We start from the raw sequence: 25,136 nt of genomic DNA, 5'->3' as shown, positions 1-25,136 counted from the left end.
ACGTTATGTTCCAGGTTCTAGGTCCGAGAGGTTCCAGGTTCTAACCTTGACTTTAGCATTAATACAAAAGAAGAAAAAAACTAAAAAAGGTAAAAACTACAAAAAAACTAAAAAGTAAATAATAAAAGAACTAAAAAAGCTAAAAAACTAAAAAAAACTAAAAAAAGGTAAAAAATTAAAAACTAAAAAAGAAAAAAAAACTAAAAACTAATAAAAAACTAAAAAAAATAAAAAAACTAAAAACCGAAAAAGAAAAAAAAACTAAAAAAAGGAAAAAACTAAAAAATAAAGGAGAAAAATAAAAACTAAAAACCGGGACACAGGGAATATAAATGACGACCGGGACGCTCAAAGAGAAATTACAGACTGGGACACTGGGACACAAATGACGACCAGGATACTGGGAATATAAATGACGACCGGGACACAGGGACACAGCTACAACGGGGATGCCGGGGGCACAGGGGGATATATAAATGACGATGGGAACACAGGGAATGTTCGATTAGCAATCACCATCAACAAAGCTCAAGGGCAGTCATTAGAATAATGAGGTATAGATCTGAATACGGATTGTTTTTCCCATGGGCAATTTTATGTTGCATGTTCAAGAGTCGGTAAACCTGACAATCTATTTATATGCACAGACAATGGGACATCGAAGAATGTTGTTTATTCGCAAGTTTTACGTAGTTAAAAACATATATATATATCTATCTATATTAACAGGTGGGACACAGAGACACAACTACAATGGCGCGTAACTAATATGGCGCGTAACGATTTACGCGCGGGTGGAGGGCTTGGGGGGACGAAGCGCCCCCACCAACTAGGTTTTGGGGTGGCGCTTCGTGCCACCCCAACAGCTCTTTCAATATAAATATATGTGGCTCAGAGAAAAAGTACCATTATATTGTGGCTCAATGAGAAAATGTCAAAGAGAAATAATCCTATAAAGTCACCAAAATGGGAACACCAGGAGGAAAGACCTGACCAATGCAAAACCGTGCAGTTAGATGAAAATCAACCTGGACAGCAAGAATCAAAACGTATCAAAACTGAAAATGATAGCGATGATGATTGGGGTTGGGATTTTGACTTGGATAAGGTCATCAATGCCTACCAGATTTTATTTCAAAAAAAGAAAGGTTCGGCGATATGTATTTCATAATGACAAAAGACAAGCCGAGGTAAAACAAACCAAACAAATTGAGAGTGATAGCGATGATAAAGAAAAAACGACGTTGAAAGGACTACCGTTTCCCAGTTGCAACATCTTTTCCACAAAAATAATAATTTAGTACTTCTGTTCAAAACAGCAGTCGAATTGATGCCTAGTGATACGCATAAAATTGTTATTTCTGCTGACAAAACGCCTACTGCTGAACATGTGCGTAGATACAATGCTCCAACTATCAACGAAGTGGCAATCTTATGGTCGATGATCAGTTCTTACCTCGAGATATTATTCTTTATAGGTGAAACAATCAGATGACAAGAATTGCTGAAACTCATCGATGCTACGATGCCCTAAAATATCCTATCATTTTTCGGGATGGAGCCGACGGCTATCACTTTAATATTAAATTATTAAATCCAGCCACTAACAAAGAAATGCATAAGAAATCAGCACAATGAAATATAATGACTATAGATCAGTGATTCGTCAAGATGAAGAAAATTATATTTTAAATGTCGTAAATTTTTTTACCAATACATCGTCGATATGTATGCAAAGATTGAATCAGAACGTTTGCTATTCATCTGTCTGAATCAGACCAAGCTGTATTCTGAGGTGCCTACGTATTACACGTGGAATGCTAATGAAAAATCATCTGAACGTCGAAAACGGGGTGAGTCAGTCGACGGCCAACCTAACATCTTCAAAGAAACCACGATAGGAAGAATCTACACCATTCATCCCAATCTAGATGAATGCTTCTTTTTCCGCCTGCTTTTGGTTAATGTAACCGGCCCGACATCCTTTGAGCATTTGAGAATTGTGAACAGGACTATACATGACACTTCTCCTAATGCATGCCAAGCTCTGAATTTATTGGAGAACGACCATCACTGGTAAAATTGCATCGATGACGCATACGAAACGTCAACTCCAAGTCAAATTCGTGCATTGTTTGGAATCATGTTGACAACCTGCTCTCCTTCATCTTCTACAGAGTTATGGGAGAAATACAGATCGCAAATGGTCGAGGATATACTCCACCGAATACGGCTAGACACCGAATACGGCTAGAGAGCTCAGATATGACCTTGGACTTTACAACAGGAATTTATAACTGCGCCTTAGTTATGATTGAAGATTTGTGGTTATCTATGGCAAACAAACTTCTCAAGCATTTGGGAGTGCCTTCACCTAATCGTACTGCTGCTATTTCGAAATGTGTAGAATTGGATCGTGAACAAAGTTACAACACGATTGATCTATTGTCGTATGTACAAAAAAATGTTTCTAAGTTAACGTCTGAACAAAAAGGAATTTGTGATCAGATAATGCATTGTGTCGATAACCAAGTTGGAAAAATCTTCTTCTTGGATGCGCCAGGAGGTAGGCTACTGGTAAAATGTTTCTAATTAAATTGCTGCTGGCATCAATTCGATCCAAAAATGGCATAGCGTTGGCCCTTGCATCGTCCAGAATAGCCGCAACATTGTTGCCTGGTGGGAGAACTGCTCATTCTGCTTTGAAATTGCCTCTGAATATGCAATCTACAGAAACTCCCCCGTACAGTATTTCCAAATCATCTGGGATGGGTAAAGTATTGCAGCAATGCAAACCTATTGTTTGGGACGAATGCACGATGGCACACAAAAAAAAATGATCGCTCGAGGCTCTCAAGCGATCATTGCAAGATTTGCGAGGAAATTCTAAACTCTTTGGCAGCACATTAATATTGCTTGCGGAAGATTTCAAGCAAACATTACCTGTTATTCCTAGATCGAAACCTGCGGATGAAATAAATGCTTGCCTGAAAAAAATATTATTTATGGGCACACGTAAATACATTAAAATAAACAATAGATATGCGTGTCCCATTGCAAAACGATCACTCTGGTGAAACATTCTCAGATCAATTGCTGAAAATTGGAAACGGAATGTACCCAGTTGAGTCAATTCAGGACGTATACAACTGCCTTCTGAATTCTGTAATTTATTGACGTCAAAAAATGACGTCAAAATGACGTCATTGACGTCAAAAAAATTTCCGAATATTCTAACGAACTATAAAAATCATAAATGGCTAAGTGAACGAGCGATTTTGGCAGCCAAGAACAAAGACGTCCACGAAATCAACAATATTATTCTGACCAAGATTCGAGACCAGGCAGTCATTTACAAGTCAGTCGACACCGTTCTGGAATCAAATGAAGTGGTTATTTATCTATCAGAATTTTTAAACTCCCTGGATCTCCCGGGGTTTCCACCACACTTGTTACAACTAAAAATAGGCGTACCAATAATGCTGTTGCGAAATATTAACCCAACAAAGCTTTGCAATGGCCCGCGACTTGCCGTTAAAAATACAACGGAAAACCTAATAGAGGCAACAATCTTGAAAGGGCCTTCCGAGGGTGGGGTTATTCCTCGCATTCCGATGATTCCAATGGATCTGTCTTTTCAATTTAGAAGATTGCAATTCCTAATTCGATTAACATTTGCAATCACCATCAACAAAGCTCAAGGGCAATCATTAGAAAAATGCGGTATAGATGTGGTATAAAAAAAGGTAAACAATTAAAAAAAACTAAGAAGAAAAAAAAAAGTAAAAAACAAAAAAAGAAACAACTAAAAAAAAGTAAAAAAAATTAAATTAAAAACAAGGGATTACCAGAATTCAAAAACCTTAAAAAAGAAAACCATAGCTTTGAAGCTTAGTATATATTATTGTTAGAAATTGGACTTGCTTTAATAATCAAATATCTTTGAAAAAACTACAATAGAACACAAGGGACAATGAGAATCCATATATAGAAGTCTGCCACGTGCCGTGCTGGGGCCCGGCGGCGAGGCCCCCGGGACCCAGCTATTAATTAAAATAAATGATAAGATACATAGGCTTTTTCAGGGTTGAATAGCAGGGAAAAAGAGCTGAAACTTAACAACAGGGGAAAAATCACTCTGCGCATCAGGACTTATCCCTTCTTCTGTAGTGCACGCTCGAGTAAAACGCAATAAATATTCTCAGATACTAATGATAATGCCACGACTCGTTCCTCGGCTTCATTAAAGTCTTTAAATGAGACAAGCTTTACGTTAATAGAAGCTAACACCAAAAATGGAAAGCGTTATTTTGTAAACTTTGAAATTGACTGACTTGAAAAAATTTACCTAAATTTAGTGAAAGACAATTAAATAGTAAATATACTGTTACGATTATTGCATATAATAAAATACCGTCACATTCTTCAGGCATTATTTTTTGTCATTGGTGATTGTTATGCGAGGTTTTGTGAATGTTACTGTGAGTAGTTTATTAGCTTTTCTATTGGATCCTTCTGTTAGTTTTTTCTCAAAGCTGAAAAACCTCTGGGAAAATAGGAAGATAAGTCTGCGAACCAAAATTAGAATATTGGATGCTACGGTAATGACAATGGCCACGTAAGGTTCTGAAATATGATTGTTTTGGAAGGCTGAGGAAGATTTGTTGAATATTTTCCATAGAAATTGTCTAAGGATAGCCTTAGGAATCCATTTGACTGATCGTATGCCAAACAATAAGCTATACAGAAAATAAGGCTATGGTGAAAGAGAGGTTAAGATGGCTCGGCAAAGTTTTATGGATGAAAGATTACAAAAGATTGTGCTTTTTGGCTATCTATCAAGACCCAGATGAAAAGAGGGTTGTCCCCTAATCGGGTGGGAAGATGTCAGAAGGAAGGATTAAAATGAACATGAACCTTCATGTGAAAAGTAAAGAGTGAATCTTTGAATAGATTCGGGTAGAGAAGAAGCATGATTGGCTGTGTTGGCCTCAGGCGGCTTGGTCGTACCGTGAGTTGTTAGTAGTAGTTATTGTTGGTCAGATAATTTACCTACAAATCACGACGGTATAACACAATTTTCTTCATACAATAAAAACACCTATAGAGGTCCTAACTATTGCCTTGCCTGTCCAACACCATTTATTTCATTGGATAGAGATTGGGGATATCATCCTCCTGTGCTGAGTAATTTTTTGTGGAAGCTTTTCACTACTGCAAAATATATTTACTTTGTTTTTCCAAAGTGAGAAAATATTTATTAACAGAAAACTAAAAGTATAAATGAAAGTTGCTAATAAATCATACGACTTGAGCGGCCGTCTTTAGCGGCCGGCTTGACCGACGACAAAACAATAATAAATCTCCCAAAATACTAACAAAAAAAGTCACCACCTGAAATCATTTTCCGTAAAAATCATAATAATAAATCATGGAAACCAAAAGATTAGCTTCTTGGTACTGCCCAAAAAGTCAACCTATCGTCTTAATGAACCGGTACAACTGCTTCCTTAGAAATGTGGCAAGCTTGTACTTGAATGCGACCAAATCCTTACGTGATTGTCCAGCGCAAGCAGAATTTCCATAAAAGCATCTTGAAATTAGTTCCAAAACATTTCAATTTGTTTTTACTGTCGAAGCAAAATATTAATTCACCCTGTTGATATTTGCTTCTAAATTTATGAGTAAAAAGGTATTTCTGAAAGATTTGCTAGCCTTTTTGTTTAAGAATTCCCCGATACACAAAGTTTGAATCAAACAGAGTATTTTTCTTTTCCCTCGCTTATCTAAACATTTTGTGCTGGCCATTTTGCAGTAAATAGCATTCATGTTTCCGATTGCCTACCGTTAAACGTGATTTCCTACGCAACATATTTTTACCGTGTATTTACGCTTCTTAGTATTTTTCAGATGCAAAATGAATAATCAGTCAATTAACTACACAAGTTTAACTGGCAGTCAACACAAACGGAAACAGGAATAAGCAAAAACAAATAATATCGTTCCTTTGAAGCGGCTATCATGTTTTATCATAGATGTCGTAAGAACTTACTAACAAGTAAAATCAACTTTTCTTAAATTTATATTTATTTAAATAAACCTATCTAATATTTAAATAAATAATATTTAATATTAATAATATTTAAGCTTGTAAAACGTCATATGTACAAACTTTCAGGAAAAAATAAGAACAACAACGAAGAAACAGAAGATGGTGGGATTGCGACACAAAGCCGCCTGTTTTATGCTTAAAAACGCAGCTGTGTGAGCAAGGATTAAATGGCTTTCACGCTAAGTACCTGATCTTCAATACTAAGTGGTTAATAATACTAAGTGGTTAATTTACGTTACAGTAAGTACAAACTTTCACTCTTGGACATATGCTTTCACACCAGGCTTATGTAAAAATCCATAAAGCCATCTTAATCATCATCTAAAATCATCACAAGCAACGCAAGCGTGAAACCTTCATTCGACTACTAATGAAAGAAAACAAATACCTTTTATCGGGACGTGCCAATAACGAATATTCGCAAGACACCAGTACAGGTTAAACTAAGATTACAAATATTCCAAAACATACATCTGAATGATTTGAAATGTTCCGTGATTTGAAGTTTATATTTCCTGATCTAACATCTTTTGACATCTATTTAGAATTTCATGCCTAAAATTACCAACATAATCCTTCAAGTTGTGGAAGTATAACTTAGACATTTTATGTTTTTCACTGACGAACCAAATCCAAAGTGGCAATTTATATTGAAAAGGAAAAATCTTTTGGAAAAGGAAGATAATGCATAGAAAAAGACAGTTTAAAAAAAAAGTAGTGCATAGCTATATTCACCATAACTTACTTGTAGTTCCCAAAATATTGAACGAGTGTGCCTATGATAATAATCTCGCAATGGCAAATATTCAGTGGCCTTTCCAGTCGAAAGGAAACTTTCAACATGCTTGAAAAACCAAGGTTTATACCACTTTCCGATCGGATTCAACTGAAATGTAAAACTTCTATTTAATGTTTTGTAGACAAAAAATTCACTATGTCTCTTTTCTTTTTTACATGTTATTGTGGCTATTTTTATTTTTTCACATCAGAATTTTTCATGTCATAAGTTTTTTCTGCATACTTCCAGACTAAATTTGAAAAACTTATTAGTTTTACAACTAGAAACCGATTTCAATGAAGTGTAAATCACATTCTGACATTTAGAGGGTTTAGGGAGGTGTCCCAACTTTTATGTGTGGTTACTTCTGCTTTTTTAAGATTAATCTATTCTTCCGTAACAATATCTTTTATTTCGATATGATTATTCAGTTTTGTTTCTGTTCGTTTTCAGTTTAATGGATTGTTCGTGGTAATTGTTGTTCGGTTTAATATGGTTTAATCATTAATTAATCGGTAATTATTCGGTTTAATTTTAATCGGTTTAATCATTTTTGTATGACTTTACTTTTTTGTTTAGGATTTAATATGGCTGTTTACTTTTCTTTTAACACTTTTCATTTTAAAAACTTTTTTTATGATTTAGTCTGTGTTTGATTTTAATTAACAGAACTTTTTTGTTAGTTAACTGCAGAAATATTAGTAAAATTTTTGTTGCCAGTTTTTCCTCTTGAGCACTAGAATTTGAGTATTAAGTCAAAAAGTTTGATCAGCTGTAGTTTTATAGAGTAGTTTTTTAATGGTATACGGTGGATAGAGAGAGAAACTTTACTCATAATGACTGAAATTTGCAGGATTTTTGGTTTTCTATAGGAGGTGAAGAAATCCTGGCCCCATTATTTAGATACCCTGGAATATATTCGCATCTTATCATTTATTAGAAGCGTCTTTTCGTGCTCTAATTCACTGAAACCGTTTGTTTAAATAAATGCATGTCACGGTCTTTTATAGAAGGGGATTCTGCTTTGTTCCCTTAAAAAAATGAATGTCATGATTCAATACAACCACAACTGTTTCCTTACATCTTTTGTTTAAATGGCTGCTTGGTTTTGTGGATATACCCTAAAAATTTTCAACAGGAGAAGCCAAAAAAATATGTTTTTTTGTCATACGGGTCGATTTAGGCTAATCAAATTGTTCTTTAAAAAAAATGTTGTTCTCAGTAAGGTCCCCTCGCACTAGCATACTTACCCTGAAAATTTCCAATTAGTGGGAAAAAGCGATATTTTGCCTATTTTACACTGTCTAAAGTCAATACAAATAATTTTTTTTTCAAAATTTGTCTCTTATTGAGTATATTTTTCCATAAGCATATACATGCTCTGTAAGTTATTGGCTGATTAGAGCCAAAACAAATTTGGGTGTAATTTGGGCTCCTTGTCACTGTATCCCCTATATTGACCTCATCATCCGCATGTCCTGTAAGATTAATCCAGTCAAAATATAAGTTTGGTGGTCCAATTTCAGGCACCACAAACCAAAACAACCAAACTTCAAAATGTCTCAGTAATGAAAAAAAAATTAAGGCCTATTTTTGGCTGTCACAAATCCATTTAGCAAAAATTAGTTCCATATTTTTTAATTTACAAACCACTTTGGTTTCTTTAAATGTAATTCAGTCTCACATTGTGCTGCTGGTTAGGCTGAGTCAGGATTTTGTTCAATTTTCAATCGTTAAAGAATCCAAATTACCGCACCTAGAACTTATGTCAATTTGCAGCGATAAAAAATTTGATAGCTCTCATTTAAGCAAAGCTGACCTAAATTGAATTTGAAGAGCAAGCAAGATTTGACCATACGTGCGGCATACTATATCAAGTGATAGATTATAGGAAAGGAAAAGATACTGCATTTATTGAAACAGTTCGTGGTAACGAACTGTAGTAAGGAGCGATCCGGCTCAATAGTAACCGAAACTCTAAAAACGGATACCAATATGATACCAATAGAAACATCAAAAGACTTAGGTTTTTATGTTGATTTTAAATATATAAGTTTTATCAAGTTTAGTCTTACCTACCAAAAGTTACTAGCCTGAGAAAATTTGCCATATTTTCTAAAAAAAGGGAAAACATCCCTAAAAGTCATAGAATCTTAATGAAAATCACATCATGAGATTCAGTGTATCAGAAAACCCTAAAAATGTGGAATTCTGTGTTTGTCTCCGGAAGAAAGATCATGGATGCGTGTTTGTTGTTCCCTTTTTTTTCCGAAGGTGATCGTATCAATCCGTTGGTCCTAGAATGTCATGAGAGGGCTCATTCAAACGGAAATCAAAAGTTTTTGTGCCCTTTTTCAGTGACCAAGCAAATCAGAGGGCAACTAGGCCCCTTCCTACGCTCATTGTTTCCTAAAGTCACCAGATCAAAATTTTTAGATAGTCATTTCGTTCAGCATAGTCGAAAAATCTAATAACTATGTCTCTGAGGACGACTTAATCCTGAACAATCTCCGGGGGAAGGAATGCAAGTTACGAACTTTGCCCAATGTTTAAATATAGTTTACAGACGTTTTCAGAGGGTATTTTTTGGTGGGAGTGTTTGTGTGTGTGGGAGGGGAGTTCGAGGGAAGGGGTAGCGTGTGAGGATCTTTTCATGGAGGAATTTCTCATGAGGGAAGAGAATTTTCCATAAAGGGGGTGCTGGTTTTCCCAGCATTATTTAAAAAACGATCAGAAATTAAACAAAAAAGGTTTTTCAACTGAAAGTAAGGAGCAACATGAAAACTTAAAACTAACAAAAATAATTTAGCATATAAGAGGGTTTGAACCCTCGTCAATACCTCGCTCTTTACGCTAATGTATTTTTAGTCCTTTTAAAAGAGCGATTTATTCTAATTAAACGGCCTTTGTGATTTGGGTGTCATTCTTAAAGAATTGGAACAAAATTCGAACATTTCAGTGAATGATTCTTTTTTATGTGTTATTATGTTATTATTCTTTAATTCATTGTCTAACATGGATTTTTTATTCTAAGCCGTTTAATGTTTACGACGTCAAATTTTCTCTCCCTTCTTGTCTATATATTCGTACATTTTTTCTTATTTTTTTCTGTTGTAACTTCTTTTTCACTGTGAAATTTGAATTTGGTGTGGTTATCTGGGATTGTGATAGTAAATTAAAAAAAAATATCTTGTCTTCTAAACGCACTTTAAAGCCAAAGATTCTTCTATTCATTTATTTGCCATATATTTTCTCATATGTTTTCCGATCGATTTTGAACCCTTACGGGTGTTTTTCTTACTCCTTATCCTTTTACTTATGTATGAAAAGGCTTATAAGTAGGCAAGAGTTACCTTTCCTGGCTCTGCAGAATGAACCATCTTTCCTGTCATTATGACTCCCTTATTTAGACTGAACATAATCCCTTCTACAAACTCGTTTTCCTCTGAATTCATTGAACATTTTTCAAAAGCTTTCACTGCTTCTTCTAAAGATCTCACTGGCTCGTAATTAAGTTTGACAAACCTATAAAAAAAATATTATTAATTCTTCTGATCCTCTTTTTGACAAGAGTGAGTCGAAGCTAATGTACATAAAATAGAAAAAAAAAAGCTCAATACATAGCGAAGCTATGTCTAGAGCAAAAACAACTAACACAAATTATAAAGAACAATGAACTAAAAGTTCGAAGAAACAGATATTAAACTTAATAAAAAATGAAACCAATAATAAACTTTTATTATTATTGGTTTTAAATAGATCAAAAATAAAATCAATTTTCAGCTTAAAACGAACAGAAATTACTTGATATATGAACTGGGAAGTTATCCCCCTCGTAGCCCAAATATAGTTAAAAAGAAAGATATTATAAGACAGATATTATAGCTAAAAAAAGATATTAGACTTAATATAAATGAAACCATTAATAGTTTGGCTTTTTAAGTCAGCTTATCTGAAGAGTTTGAAGGATACTAGATGTGATTCCTGACCAAATAATTCACGAAATACTGGATCTTTGTGGCCTGTCGGAGATATGGAATGAAGGTAAAGGCCTGATGGCTGAGAGCGTATCAGTATCGAAGCAAGCCCAGCAAACCCTAAACAACCAAGATATCCATGAGCGGCAAGCCCAAAAAGACCAATCTATATCTTTGAGGTTTTACTCCAAAGCTAAGAGATAGTGGTAGGAGGAGGTTTATTTTAAACATGGGTTGAACGGTGAGGATTTGAAGAATTTGTTGCTCTTGAGGGACATAATTAGGATTTAGGAGAGAAAAAAACATTCTTGGGAAATGTTAAGCCAGCATCCAAAACCCCGCTTTTGCCCTATGTGTGGATGTGTGAATGAGAATCTCTTTCATTTTTAATCCAGGTGTGAAGAGCTGTCTGAGTCGTGGAATGAATGTTTTGAACAAGTATCTGGGAGTGACTGTTTGTTAATTGAGCAGATGTCCGACAGGAACACGTGTGCTATTTTGTTTGAGGGAATAGTTTGTTACTGTTTCTAGGAGTTGAATTTTATTATTGTTGTTGTTTGTCGGCTAAAAATGATGATCCTGTTGTATTTTTTTCTTGGTTTGCATTATCTAAAGCTTTGCTTGTTGTTGCATTTTGTTACGCTATAGCCCGCAGGCTTTTTCAATAATTCTCTCTTATAAATCCTTCTTTCTTATCTGCCACCATATGTATCAAAAAGAAATATCTTGACATCAAAAATTGAACTTTTTTAGAGTTGGCCTTTTGCAATTTAATTCGTCATTTCTTCCTATATATCGTTTTTAATGACAGTCAATAAGCAGTGGTGTATCTAGAGGGGGGTTGGACCGCGCAGACAGTCCTTTCCAAGATGCGGCGCGGAGAGAAGAGAATAAGGGCATCAGAGAATAAGCGCAGGGTAACTTATAAAGTATATTACGACCACGGATGATCGAACTCCGATTTGAAAATACACCAGTGCATCCGTTAGAAACCCCTTGGTCGAGCGTGAACTGGATTTAAAAGAAGACATTGTTTTTATCAAAGTTGAACATGTTACTATGGAATCCTCCAGCTCAAACTCTACTGTCCAAGATTTGTTTGTCAAAAATCTCCACACAGAAACAAGGGCCATCTACTAATTCCAAAACAACTCCAGAGTTCGAAGCCGTGACTCGAAGAAAGTAATATAATACATAAAGGTAACAGATACTGATGTATATGAATAATTTGACCCTAAAACGAGTGAAAATTTAAATTAATACTCATGTCAAACTTAAAAGGAACAGAATTTACTGTACAGAGGAGTTTGGCTACTGCCCACTCCTCCAAACCGTAAACCTTCTAAAGTATATTGTGACATTTGCGTTTTTGTATTTTTAACAATGTGTTTCAATTTTTCAAACCATTAGCGAAAATAAAAAACAACATCACTATAATAATCAAGTAATTGTACTTATATTTGTAATATGTAATATGTAATTACATACGTTTAATATTCAATTATATTATTTCCTGGAAATTTTAGCGATTCAGAATTCAAGATTTTATTTAAGGCTATTTTACTATTAGTTTTTTTCAAATATTATACAATACAAAATAAGTTTAAATATGTTTTGTTTTCAGTACAGCACAAATAAACACCATTCAGTAAAAACCATGGATACAAATGCCTTCTTTTGATGTATTTGAATATCCCCACAAACATTCTCTGAAAAAAGTGATTTTATTTCCTACCTGTTTCTGAGATATTGCACACACCATAAAAAAACCAAGATTTACACATTTTTTTTTTAAATTTACCTCAAGATCTCCCCCTTAATATTTGTTGGAATTTTCAACTAAGTACAATTAATCTTTTATAAGATTAATTTAAAAAACTTTTTCCACCAAACAAACTTTCAAAAAAAGGTAAAGAGCTCCATTTAGCCAAAAATAAATATATAAAGATAAATATATATATATATATATATATATATATATATATATATATATATATATATATATATATATATATATATATCTTTTACATATATTTATATTTATATTGTTTTATATTTTTTCAGTTTTTTCTATAAGAACAAATAGTATGGGCTGATATTTGTATATTGAAGAAACGTTTTCTACAATTTTTAATCCTGACACAAACACTATTTTTTTAATTTTGTAACTCCTGAAGTTGACTTAAAAATAAAACAACAACTCAATATCATTCCAAAAAGATTCTACCTATGCTCTTTGACATCCTGGATACACTTAAACTGTTTTGTTTATTTAATTTGTAAGAGCAGAAGTACTAATAGTAGTAGCCCCAAAAGTTTCAAATTAATACCTCCAGTTGTTCTTGATATATTGCTGAGGTGTCTTATTAGCAACCATAAACACAATGCCTTTTGATTTAGTTTAAAGAAACGTTTCTTTTTAAAACCTAATGGACCAATTGTATAATTATGGGGGGTTTGGCATACCCAATATCCCTAAAAACATAGTTGGTGGACCGTTGTACTATGCTGAACAAAATAGTTGTCTCACAGTTTTGGCTGGATGCGTTTGGAAAATGAATGGGCTGAAGAGAAATGCTGCTTGCCCTCCAATCCCTTTTTAATTCTAAAATGGACACTAAACCTTTATATTTTGAATCAAATTAGCTCCTTTACAAGTTTCAATGATATTTGTATTAATTATAGAGGGGTACTACCTGTGATATTGCTTATATACTGTTTTGAAAACACGTGATATTGCTTACATACTATTTTGAATAAATAATACATTGTGCCGACATCGCTCTTTACGTAAACAGTGCTATTGTGCTGCCTATGATATTGTAAACATGGCAACTTTTTTTGAAAATGACAACTAAAAAGGCCAAGGAAGGGGGGGGGGGATTATGAGCATTGTTCAACTTCCTCTTCGACATTTCCTGAATATGCCCTTAATATCCTCAGCCTCTACTGATGCTGCAGCTACACCCGTTTGATAGCCTGGATGCATATAGTGTCTTCTGGTTTACTTTCACATTTCCCTCAACATTCTTTGAAGTTTTAACTTAGTAATCTTGGCCTTTTCGAACCCATCCTGGATAAAAAAAAATTCTAAAATTTTCTAAGACTAGATTCCATTTTCGATCAACTGCATCTTGAAATAAACTCATTCTATTAAGCTGTACAATATCACCATATAATTTTTCTCGTTTCTTAACATGCTGATAATGAGTTCAGGGGGGGGGATACAAATTCATGATATAAATCAAGAGAGATAAGCTCTATATTTTTTACTTCAACTGAATGCTCCTAAACTGCTTATGGCGAATGAAGTTTTAGTCCTACAAGAGCAATGTTCAACCACTAAGATATTTGTGACAATCTTCTGTTTTTTTAATTTTTTTTTTTTGTAAGAAAAATGGTCTAGTAAGGAAAATTTATGTAGTAGAACCATAACGGATTCAAATTTGAAACTACCTTACCTTGCAGCTGGTATAATTTTTATTTCGACCGCCGTGAGAAATCCAAGAGTTCCATAGGACCATGGAATAGAATAAAAAAGATCTGGATTATCTTCTTTGGAGCATTTTACTACAGAGCCATCTGCTAAAACCAATTCGTAAGCCTCACAAATATGCTGAAATAGACCATACTTATGTGAGGAAGACTCAATACCAGTTCCCATGACAAGTCCGCCTGAAAACAAGAATTGTTTGGAATTGAAAAACATTGAAGTGGGTATTCAAGCTACCTTTCTTGCTTTTTCTTTTTTACAGAATGTCTCTTTTTTTTATCGCTGTCTCCAATTCTTTTTTTACCTTCCTTTTATTAGTAGAAAAGTGAGGCTTCCAGAACTATCGCAAAGATATTACCTAAATCAAACATTAATGAGCTGTTAAAGTAACAGCTGAAGAGCACGAAGCTTGTTTAAAGATTGAGAAGTCAAAGGTGAAAGACGACAAGCTCATAGAATTTACTCTTGCCCAGTCAAGACGAAGAAGGAAGAAAACAGAAAGGTTTCCTAAAACAGATTTCTTAATGTTTTATTAAGCTTTATGCATACTGGGAAATTTTTTGTGTATTACTTCCCCGGTCTCCTATGGTCTTCATATATCTACAAAAAAGTATACTTTTGATATCACTCAATAGCTGACATTTAATTTTATCCATCTCTATAACTACATCTTTGAAATTTGGTGCACATATTTTTTTAGACTGAAAATACTTTAAAAATCACTAAAAAAAGGACAAATTCCCTTTTTTAAGCAGGCTTAGAATCTACTCATGGAAAAAATCTGAATAATATCATAATTCTGGCTCGGTAAATGAATAGATCTAAGACCAATAAATCCATAAATATAAGCATCTTTTCCTTTTTGCACATGTTACAGCTTCATCAAAGGATTTTCGTAAAATTGTTTGTTTCAAAGCGAACACATAGGTTAATATGCACTAAAATATAAGTAAAAATAGATTTATATAGTTTTTGAAAAATAAAACTCATAGCAAACCCAACTTTTCATAGATGTATCTGTACATAAGTTGGAAGTTTTTGGGGTACCTAGTATCACCAACTGTATCACCTTTAATAGAAAAACGAAAAGAATACATCTCAACCTACCTCTCATTTAAGCCACGTTTTATTTGAGACAAGATAGTTTCATTTTGGCCTACCGTTTACAGTCTTGTTTCGCATAATTCCTTTTTATTTGAGCCTTCGTCTTGTTTCGTTTCGGTACTGCCTTTGACAAATAAAACGCTGGAAAAGAGCTAGGCAGCTTACTGGCAAAAGTTTTCAAAATCCACAAATGCATCTTAGGTTAGGTTAGGTCAAAAAGTGCTTAAATTTGAATTTGCAATAGAAGCGATTATTATATTTGTAAAGAGCATAAAAAAGGCATCGAGTGGTATTTTCACTTTATTGGTAAGTCAATAATATGAACTGTCATACATTTACCCAAATGGGTAAAGTCTGGTAAAGTGAAGTCTAGCTTTTTTAGGATTCAAAAAAGACACAAAGTATTGTAATTTGCTAAAGCCAAGGGCATACCTTACAGTAGGCACAGAAAAATAGTGCTGTACACATATCTGGAAAAATACATCCACTAGGTAAATATTTTCTGCCGCCATTTTCATGAAACAAGGGGTGAAACTATCTGGACGAACAAGTTTCGATTTTTGGAATCTAGTTACGGAAAACGGTACGGTCCCTTACGGGAAACTGCAAATAAAACGGCTTTGAGCTTACTAAATACGTAAAAAAAACGCTATTAAGGAAACAGGACTGAAACTAGACTGAAACAAGACCAAATAAAACACGGCATTATTTAGAAATACTGCATTGAAATGAATCAACCACTATTTTTTACACAAAACAAATAAAAAAAAATGTTTTTACTTTTAGCACAACTTTTGAAAGCAGTCAATATTAAAAAAGAATTCAAAATGCAAGAAAAAAAATAATTTGGTTACAAATACCAAGAAGAACTCCATAGGATTAGTGACTTTGGAAAAAAATAGTTCCCTCCTAATTTTCTTGGTTGTTTTCAGTGAGTTTGATGAAGCTGATGAAGCAACATTTCTCAAAACATATGATGGACCTAGCGAGTTCAATTCAGAATGAAAATTTGCAAACAGACAGCGTGTATAGATTCCATGAATCTGATAGACGAAGTTGTTAAATTTGCAGCTAGATCCATCGGGACAGACTATAGTTGTATTTACATGTTTCTGACGCAACACAGCATTTACACTACATTAGCAAGCAAACAACACACACGAAATTCATAAATCCACACAGAATAGTTATATGTCTCTAATGAGTTCCTACGGATAGTATTAGTCGTGTTTTTTTCTTTAGTTTGTTTTTATTCATCTTTTTCTACAGTAATCAAATTTTTATTCATTGGAAAGCTCTTTTGTGTGGGTTGATCTATATGTTTTCACCAAATCTTCTGATCTTTCCCACAGCTTTTGACTATTAAATGGATATTTGGCATCCATTTATCTGTTTTTTTCCTTGGTGCTTGACAGTCACGTAAGGATATGCGTACTCCCATGTTCAAGTATATACTGTTGCGATATCAACAGAAGAAGTTATTTCCTTTTCACGATTTTTGCAACTTCTAAAAATATTTAACTCTTTATTTGATTTTTTCATGCTATATAAAACTATCTTGATTTTAATATTTATAACCATTCATACAAAAACAGAGAATAGGATTTTTTGGATGGTAAGCGTAATCTATTTATTTTGTCAAAATATATTTGGCAGAATATATTTCCACATAATGGTAGATAAGCATAAAAAGGATAAATTCGACTTGTTACTTCCTAAGCTGCGTCATTTTAGATATCTATCCAGCTCAATTCTATGGTAAGCCCAGCCGCATCTACAATACGAACTAGCTCGAAATAGTTCATACTCAAAACCAAAAAATATTTATAAAGACTTACCAACAGTCAAGTCATCCAGTTCAGGAAGAATGGGAATCGTCCAGCCTAAGGGATCTAAAGTAGCTGTTAGCTGTCCCATGCTGACCAAAGGCTCAACCCGGACAATCTGTAATATATAACTATAATAATATAAAGGATTATGTTCTCTACTTCGGAGGGCCTTGGAGGTTTTTCCATAACCCCTTAGGTTTTTTAAATAATCAAAAGAAAAACTATGACGCTAACGTTTACGTTTGCATCTTGACTAGCGAGACCTGAAGGTTTTACCTGGCCCTCATAGGTTTTTAAACATTTAACTTAACAACCAAAGACATCTTCAAGAAAACATTTCATAAGTAAACAAACAATCCCTATTACGGAACATATAGGTGTACTATAACATACAGGTGTACTATAGTATTGCGCAAGACCCAAGTGCGTGTGATAGCCTCTTGCGGGGCTAGTGGCTCCATTAGAATACCCGCTATAGCTCGGTTTAAAACTGAAACCTCCTAAATACTTACAGTATTTGTTATTGGGACGTATATCTACATTTTTCGGGTAGGAAGAGCAAATTTTTGACTAGTGGGATTTTCCGTGTGGATAATTTTCCATGAGGAGGGGAGTTTCCAGGGAGTAAATTTTCCAGGGGACATTATACACTGGGGGAATTTGTCAGAATTCCTACAAAATTCTTTTATATTTCTTGCTTTTCCGTCTCAATTTTACGCGTGGATTTGTTAAGGGTAATTGGCTGTGTAAATTTTCACCGGTATCGCATTTTCTACAGGATGCATCTGTGGGGAGCGTATTTTTCCCTGAAAGCTGGGCCAGATTTCCTGGGATTTTTAAAAAATGGTCAGATATTAAAAAACGAACATTTTCTTAAAAACAAAACAAAGAGTGAGGTGTTGAGGAGGAGGCAACCTTCTTCATATACCAAATAATTTCTGTTCGTTCTAAGTTTTAATATTGCTCCTTACTTTCAGTTGACAAAACTGTCTTTTATTTAATACATTGTGTAAAAGGTATTGTATTCAGAAAACACTTTTTAATTAGTATAAAATGTACACAGAAAGACGATCACAAAAATACCAAGTTAATGGCCTTTTAAGCTTCCTTCAGGTGAATACGCATAAAATTTTGAATAATAAAATATAAATATCAAGTTGGGGGCGTCAGGATTTTAGAAATGCGTAGGTGGGGCATGGCCCAAAATTGGTTGCGAACCACTGGTCTAGATCCTGCTGAAATTAAAATAAAAAAACAAATTTTTTTCAACTGAAAGTAAGCGCAACATTAAAACTTCAAAAAAATTCGTATTCTAGATAAACGGCCCTTGTGTTTCAGAAGTCGTTCTTAAAAATTTGGGACAAACAATCAAACTTCAGGGTAAAGAGGAAGGTGATGTGGAGGGGGCAACCCCTTCATATACAGAATAATTTCTTTTCGTTTTTAATTTTTATATTGCTCCTTACTTTTAGTTTTAAAAAGCTTGTTCTTTTCTATTTAATTTCTGATCGTTTCTCAGATAATACCGGTAAACCTGGCTCACCCTTCATGAAACATTACCTCTCCTCACGGGAAAAAACTTTTTGGAAAATTCTTTCCACGTAAAATACATCCCCCCTCCCGAAAAATTTCTTCCTGAAAATTTCCCCCTGTGCAAAATGTCTTGCATAAGATTCAGCCTGAAAAAATTCTACTTGGCATACTTTCATTTGAAAAAGATTTGAAAAGGATTCCGTGGAAATTATTTCCTGGAAATTCAATTACGCCAAAAATTCCCTCGGACAATTACCCCGGAACATCTCCACATGTAAAAGTGAATAGGCAAAGATAAAGTAAGACACATAAAAAGAATTTCGTATATGAGTTCTGTCAAATCTCCCCAGTGTAAAATTTCCCCAGGAGAGTTCACCCCTGGAAATTCTTTCCACACAGAAGATTGTCCCCGTGTAAACCCATCCCAAACATAAAAATCCACCTCCCCCATAAAATGTCTGCATACTTTCAAGTAAAAAACACTATACGTAAACAAAGGGTTCTTATCCAATTAGATTGAAGCATCAAAAACTCTCGAATACTGTTCAAAGCACTCTTACAGGGTGCTAATTAGTTGTATAAATGCTTCTTAGACGCTCCTATGTATCACTTAAATAGAGACTGTTGTCATAATGAGTTCCGTACATTCATTTGTCCTTCAGTTGGATGACGATAGTATTTGCCAATACCGGTACAATCATCATCGACAAGCATACACTCTTTTCATCTCCCTGTAGAGCATCAACTAGTTCATTTGAAAAAATTGTATGGGGCTTTTTCAAATAACTAAACAATAGTACACGTTTTTATCATTTTCAAGAACATAATAGGGAATTTTTTGGATGATTTATTTTTCTTTAGGAATTTCTCTGAATATTTTAGTGCTTGTTTTATGTTTTCATTTTTGACTTGTTGTTAGTCCAGGCACTAGCACGTTAGCGATTAATCTTTTTTTGCCGTCTGACATGTTTATCATGAATTTCTTCTTTAAGGTCCTCTCTTATTCTTGAAAACGTCTTTCAACGAAATTTTGCTTATATAGATGAGTGATTAACAATATTGTAGACATATCTTCACGGTCTTTCATCGTAGCCTAATTACAAAAAAAGAGGTGGTTGAGGTCCATGATGTTATACGAGACGTTTTATATATGATAGCCGTTTTATATTCTGATAAGCCAGATCCTTGACACAAGGTTCCAGATTGTCAGTGAAGTAAGAAAGATTATTCAACTGTACTATGGAGTTTCAAAATATGGAACAGCAAAATTTAAAAATCCATACCAGAATCTATGATGTTTCCTCAAAACGAAGTTGTGGAATTCACTATTTTGATAATTAGACTGACAGTGGTACGTCATATTTATAATCCAGATATTGATTTTAAAATACTGCTTTTAAGTGGAAAAAGCCTCTGATCATGCCGAAAAAGTAAAGAGCTGGACAAACGTAGCATTTTCTTCCCTCATTTTAAAAGTATGCGAACGGTAAATTGGATTTTTCAGAGACGCGGGTGTGGATATCGTCAACCTTCAGAAAGCCAAATCGTCTGATCGGATGGTTTTTGAGGTTTGCAAAAATATTGAGGTAAGAAATCTGCGTAAGCATTGACAATTTAAGGCTAGGTGATCAAGAGATGGGTATATGAATTGTAAATAAAGAGGCTCACCTTTTTTTCGACGTCTATATCCAAAACGTCCATAAGATTAACTTTCACATTAAACATAGTCTTCTTGTATTTCCCTTTTCTGAAGGAAACGGTCTGCCACCCTGGTCGAGCAGTACACATCGGGGTTTTTCTCCCTTCTTCTTTCCACTTTCTAACCTGCAATACAAAAGAAATTTCCTGGGCTATTTTTAGTATAAAGCCATAAGTTGCGAAGGGTTTCTGGTACCAAAAATTTCAAATATTTCACATAGCCTCAATTTTCAGGGGATTTTGGCAGGGAATCGCCCCCTAAACCTAAGCAAGCAATGAAATGTTTTAAAAAAGTATAAAAAAGGTTTTTCATTCTATTTACCTCTGTGCTCATTTTAATAAATGATTATGTTTCTATACTATAGTTTTTATTTTATTTTCCTACTTGTGAATGGTTAAATTGTAATCTTTAATTGCATAAAACGATAATGATTAAATAAATAGTAACAAAATGACACCGCTACCAGAAAAAAATAAATTGAGCATATAATAGAATCCCTTATATCTCATCATTTTGTTTGGTTTCTATGACGTCACAAAACGTGAATGTAATTCTTATCTTTTAAGCTCAGGCTCGTCCGTAAATAAAAAAACAAAAAGAAAATTACAGAACAGGGTGTTTTGTCAAATTCTACTCTTTCCGAAAAAAGAGGTGGGTGGTAATAAGAAGCTAAATTTCCACCGTTCTAGGCAAGATCAAAATTTGAATTTTTATTTAGCCTCCTGCTCTCTTTTTCTTTGACGAAGTTTGTTGGCCATCCCGAGTATAGTAGTTATGTTTTCTGAAATGACCAATTAGGGAAAAATCTATAAATAAAACGCAAAAACACGAGTTCATATTTTTTTTAAGATATTTGTCTCACTGTATTTTTCATAAATATTTTGAAACTAAAAATTCTATATTTTGGTGCATTTATTTTACTTTCCAATATTATATTTGAAATTACCCTAAATATGAAAGCTACTGCACTCCGCACGACCCCCCACCCCACCTCTCCTTCGATTCTTAGGTTAAATGCCAAAAGCGTCAAAATTAAACTTGTAGGCTTCAAGATCGTTTTAAGAACAAAAGCTCATTTACAGAATAAAACGAATTTTCCTAAATATGAGGGAGGTTACTGCTTTTCTGCCTCTAAATACTTAAAGTTTGGCTATGCAATCATATTTAACTATAAGTACGTTAGTATGACTGCAAAAAGAGCCTACACTACTTGTTAATTTTATATGAACTATAAATGTTTTTACGGACAAAAGTGCTACTGGACTATCCCGAGGGGTCTGAGACAAGGGGATAGTGTACAGGGTTTTCCAGTAGTTGAGTTTTGAATTGATCACTCTCTCAAAATTTTCTCTTGGAGTCATTTTGAACCCATTTGGGCCAAAAAAGTTGTTTTGCAGCACCCTGATAAGCAGGGGCGTAGCTCCAGCATTCTTATTTGGGGGGAGGGGGTCAAGAAAGGTCCATATCAGGATAGTCAAGAGGCATGTGCTACATAATAATTTTTTACTCCAAATTATTGTGGAGGGGGCAAATACCCCTTGCCCCCCCCCCAAAAAAAACACCCCTGATGATGAGGCATAATCTCTTTCATTACTTAAAAAACGTCATAAAACTGGATTTCCGACAGAATAATCCCCCTCCTAGGATTTTTCAACCACTGATTCGATGTGCTCATCCATGGGAAAAGAAACAAATCAATATGTGTTTCTGGCCATCTTTATACATTCTTTATTGTATTTTCATTGAAAAAAAAAAAGAAAACAACAAAATTACCCCCTTCCTTGGATTTTTGAATAAGAAATTTTTGTCTTCATTATAAAATGTTTTAAAAATTCTTGTTCGCCCTAAATTTTTCTTAAGTGGCGTCCCTCCAAGAAGCCAATGATAACCTCCCAAAAAATCTTGAGGATATCCTACATAATCAATTAACGTTGTCTTTTAGTTCATTCGAACGTAGTTAAATTCAAAACGATGACCCCTCTACCCCTTGGGGATATACCATCATGATGGTAACGAAAAGGAGAGTGACCAAGCAGGTCCATTTTTTTACGCAGTATAAAAATTTTAAGCTTTAGAGAAAACAAACGGTTTTAGGGGAATTCTTTTCAGAATCGGCAAAAGTGTCTCCAACAGAGCACCTGACGGCATAGATCCGAGAAACACGAACCCCAAAAATGCTGGAGCCCTCATCAATTCGAGAATTCTCTGCATTCGGCTTGACCAAGAAGTTGTGTTGTGACCATCAGAAATTTGTGTTCCGAGAGTTAGTGAATAGACCCTGAAACTCGGAACCTCAAAAAAGAAAGACTTTCACAAAACCAAACAACCCACAAATCTTACCTGTCTCTGAACGTCCTTGACTTTTTTATCATGATGTTTAGGCGCACTATTTAGGTTAAATATCACCCAGCTTCTCAGGTAAAAATATATGTCATATATCAAGGACACAGGCAGCAAGAAAAAACACACAAAAACCCATCTATAATGAATCAGCACATATTCAAATCCTTCATTAAATTTGTCTCTTAGATTTTCAGAAATCAGAGACCGTTTCTCTTCCTTGGCCATTTTCAAAATGAAAATAACCGGTTGCTGTGCTGACCGAAAAAAGAGAGATTATAGAAAATTACCGATATTATCTTTTCGGGGTCTAAAGTCATGATTATGCAAGCATCCTATTCGAAATAACGTGGGATAGTCACGTCAATTTTATTGGTCTTCAAAGGACGTGTCTCAAACTTAATCAAATTTAAATACAGTGTTTGACTGTACGAGACAAATCTTGGTGGGAGTCGAGAAAGTTTTCAGCAGTGCTCATACAAAGCAGTAATTTCCTATACTAAGTGGCTAAGTTCACAAATGTGCAATATAGAAGGAAATCAAGCGTGAAAGGGGTTCTAAAAAAAGTTTCTTAGGTTTTTAGAATTCATTAATTGTTTATCCAAAAATTCCACTTTGTTGCTGCAAGTTCACTTTTCCATAACGTAAAATAAACTTGCGCGACCTAAAATTGTCCTCTCTTATTGTGGAGACGATAGTCTTTTTTTTTTTTTTGTAGAAATAGACTTTATTTTAAAGAACAAATATACTGAATCTTTTTTGGGAAAGACTATTCTATAAAAGTCAAACTTTTCAAAATAAAGTGTGGTGTTTGAAGACCAGTAGCGTTCTCCATATTTAATGTAACCCTGTATATAGGACTAAAAACGAATAGAAATTAAATATAAAGTTTTCAAGTGAAAGTAAAGACCGACCTTAAAAAAATAAAATGAAAAGGGATTATACCGTAAATGAGGGGGATCGACCCCATCATAAACCCTCTGCTCTTGCTGTTAAGTTTTGATTCTTTTTCTCAGTCAGAAATAAACCTTACCGTTACCCTTAGTAAAGAGCCATAGGCCCCAAGTGTAATTTTTTTCGATCAACTTCGTATGGGAGGGGTTGTCGTAGAAACATTGGAGGGTGCTCATTTGACTGGAAACAGATAGCTCTACCAACCAAAAAGTGATGAGAAGGCATCTAGCCTTCATTCTCTTGCTCTTATTTGCTAACTGGTCCTCCCTTAGTCTCCAAACACAACAAATTTAAAACTTGGAGATTACCATTTTATCCAAAATAGTCAAAAAGTCTAATAAACCTGTCTCCGAGGTTGAAATAACCCCTACCTGCCCTGGGAAAAGGGCTGTAAATAATGAAAATTATTGATTGTAAAAAACGTATATGCAATATTTCACGAGCCGCTACAAGTACTCACTTGAAACTTTGAAGGAGTGCTTAGGAGGAGCCTGAACTCAATCAAAAGACACTACTTGCATCCTGGTTGTCAAAAAAGACGTATATGCAATATCTCACGAGCACTAAGGATAATAAGTTGAAACTTTTCGGCAATATTCAGAGGGATGTTGAAAAAAAAAAAAAAAAAAAAAAAACGCTATATGTATCCAGTTTGTCAAAAGGGTGTATTTGCATCATCTCAGGAACGGTTAAGGATGTAATGTCCACAGCTTAGATACCAATATACAGTTATGAAAACTCCTATCTTGCCCATGAGAAACTTCTGTTACAGAGCTCTGAACTTGGCACCTCCTCCAAGCCCGCGCTCCAACGCTTAGATCGTACTGCAACACCATAGGCGGGAACGCAATTTTATTTTGTCGCTTACACAGCTTAGATACCAATATTGGTTATCTAAGCTTTGCTGCCAGTTTCCTGTCTCCAGCCGCTAGCATCGCTACCGCGCACTGTGTCCCACAAATAAATCGAGTTTTCATAACTGTATTGGTATCTAAGCTGTGGTTACGTCGAAAAGTTTAGGGAATGTTGAGACGGATAGTAAACTAGATCGAAAGACACTACACGCATCCAGGTTGTCAAAATGGTATATCTATAATATCGCAGAGACAGCTAATGGTGTTAAGTTGAGACTTTGAAAGACTGTTGAGGAGACTGTTGTACTAAATCAAATGACACAATATGCGTCCAAATTGTCAAAACAGTATATTTGCAGTGTCTCAGAAACGGCTAAGGGCATTGAGTTGGAACTTCCAGGGAATGATCAGGGGAATGTTGCTTTTAAGTGGTGTTGACTTTTTCAATATTATATTCATAATC

The 25,136-nt window shown here is 34.5% G+C and overlaps 1 protein-coding gene across 1 annotated transcript in view; it reads right to left on the bottom strand.

Moving 5' to 3' along the window:
• LOC136031292 (delta(24)-sterol reductase-like) overlaps positions 1-23,120 on the bottom strand; it is a 40,035-nt gene extending 16,915 nt beyond the window's left edge. The window contains exons 1-6 of the mRNA XM_065710739.1: positions 22,866-23,120; positions 20,495-20,650; positions 17,303-17,408; positions 14,329-14,542; positions 10,244-10,415; positions 6,858-6,998 (exon numbers count right to left, since the gene is read on the bottom strand). Of these exons, the coding sequence (XP_065566811.1) occupies positions 6,858-6,998; positions 10,244-10,415; positions 14,329-14,542; positions 17,303-17,408; positions 20,495-20,650; positions 22,866-23,093 (1,017 nt within the window). The 5' untranslated portion in view covers positions 23,094-23,120. The remainder of the gene's footprint in view (positions 1-6,857; positions 6,999-10,243; positions 10,416-14,328; positions 14,543-17,302; positions 17,409-20,494; positions 20,651-22,865) is intronic.
• Positions 23,121-25,136: the final 2,016 nt, after the last annotated feature.

The sequence above is a fragment of the Artemia franciscana genome, chromosome 9, assembly GCF_032884065.1.
Source record: "Artemia franciscana chromosome 9, ASM3288406v1, whole genome shotgun sequence".
Taxonomy (NCBI): domain Eukaryota; kingdom Metazoa; phylum Arthropoda; class Branchiopoda; order Anostraca; family Artemiidae; genus Artemia; species Artemia franciscana.
The sequence above is the reverse complement of the archived record's forward strand: the minus strand, read 5'-3'. Positions and strand labels throughout refer to the sequence as shown.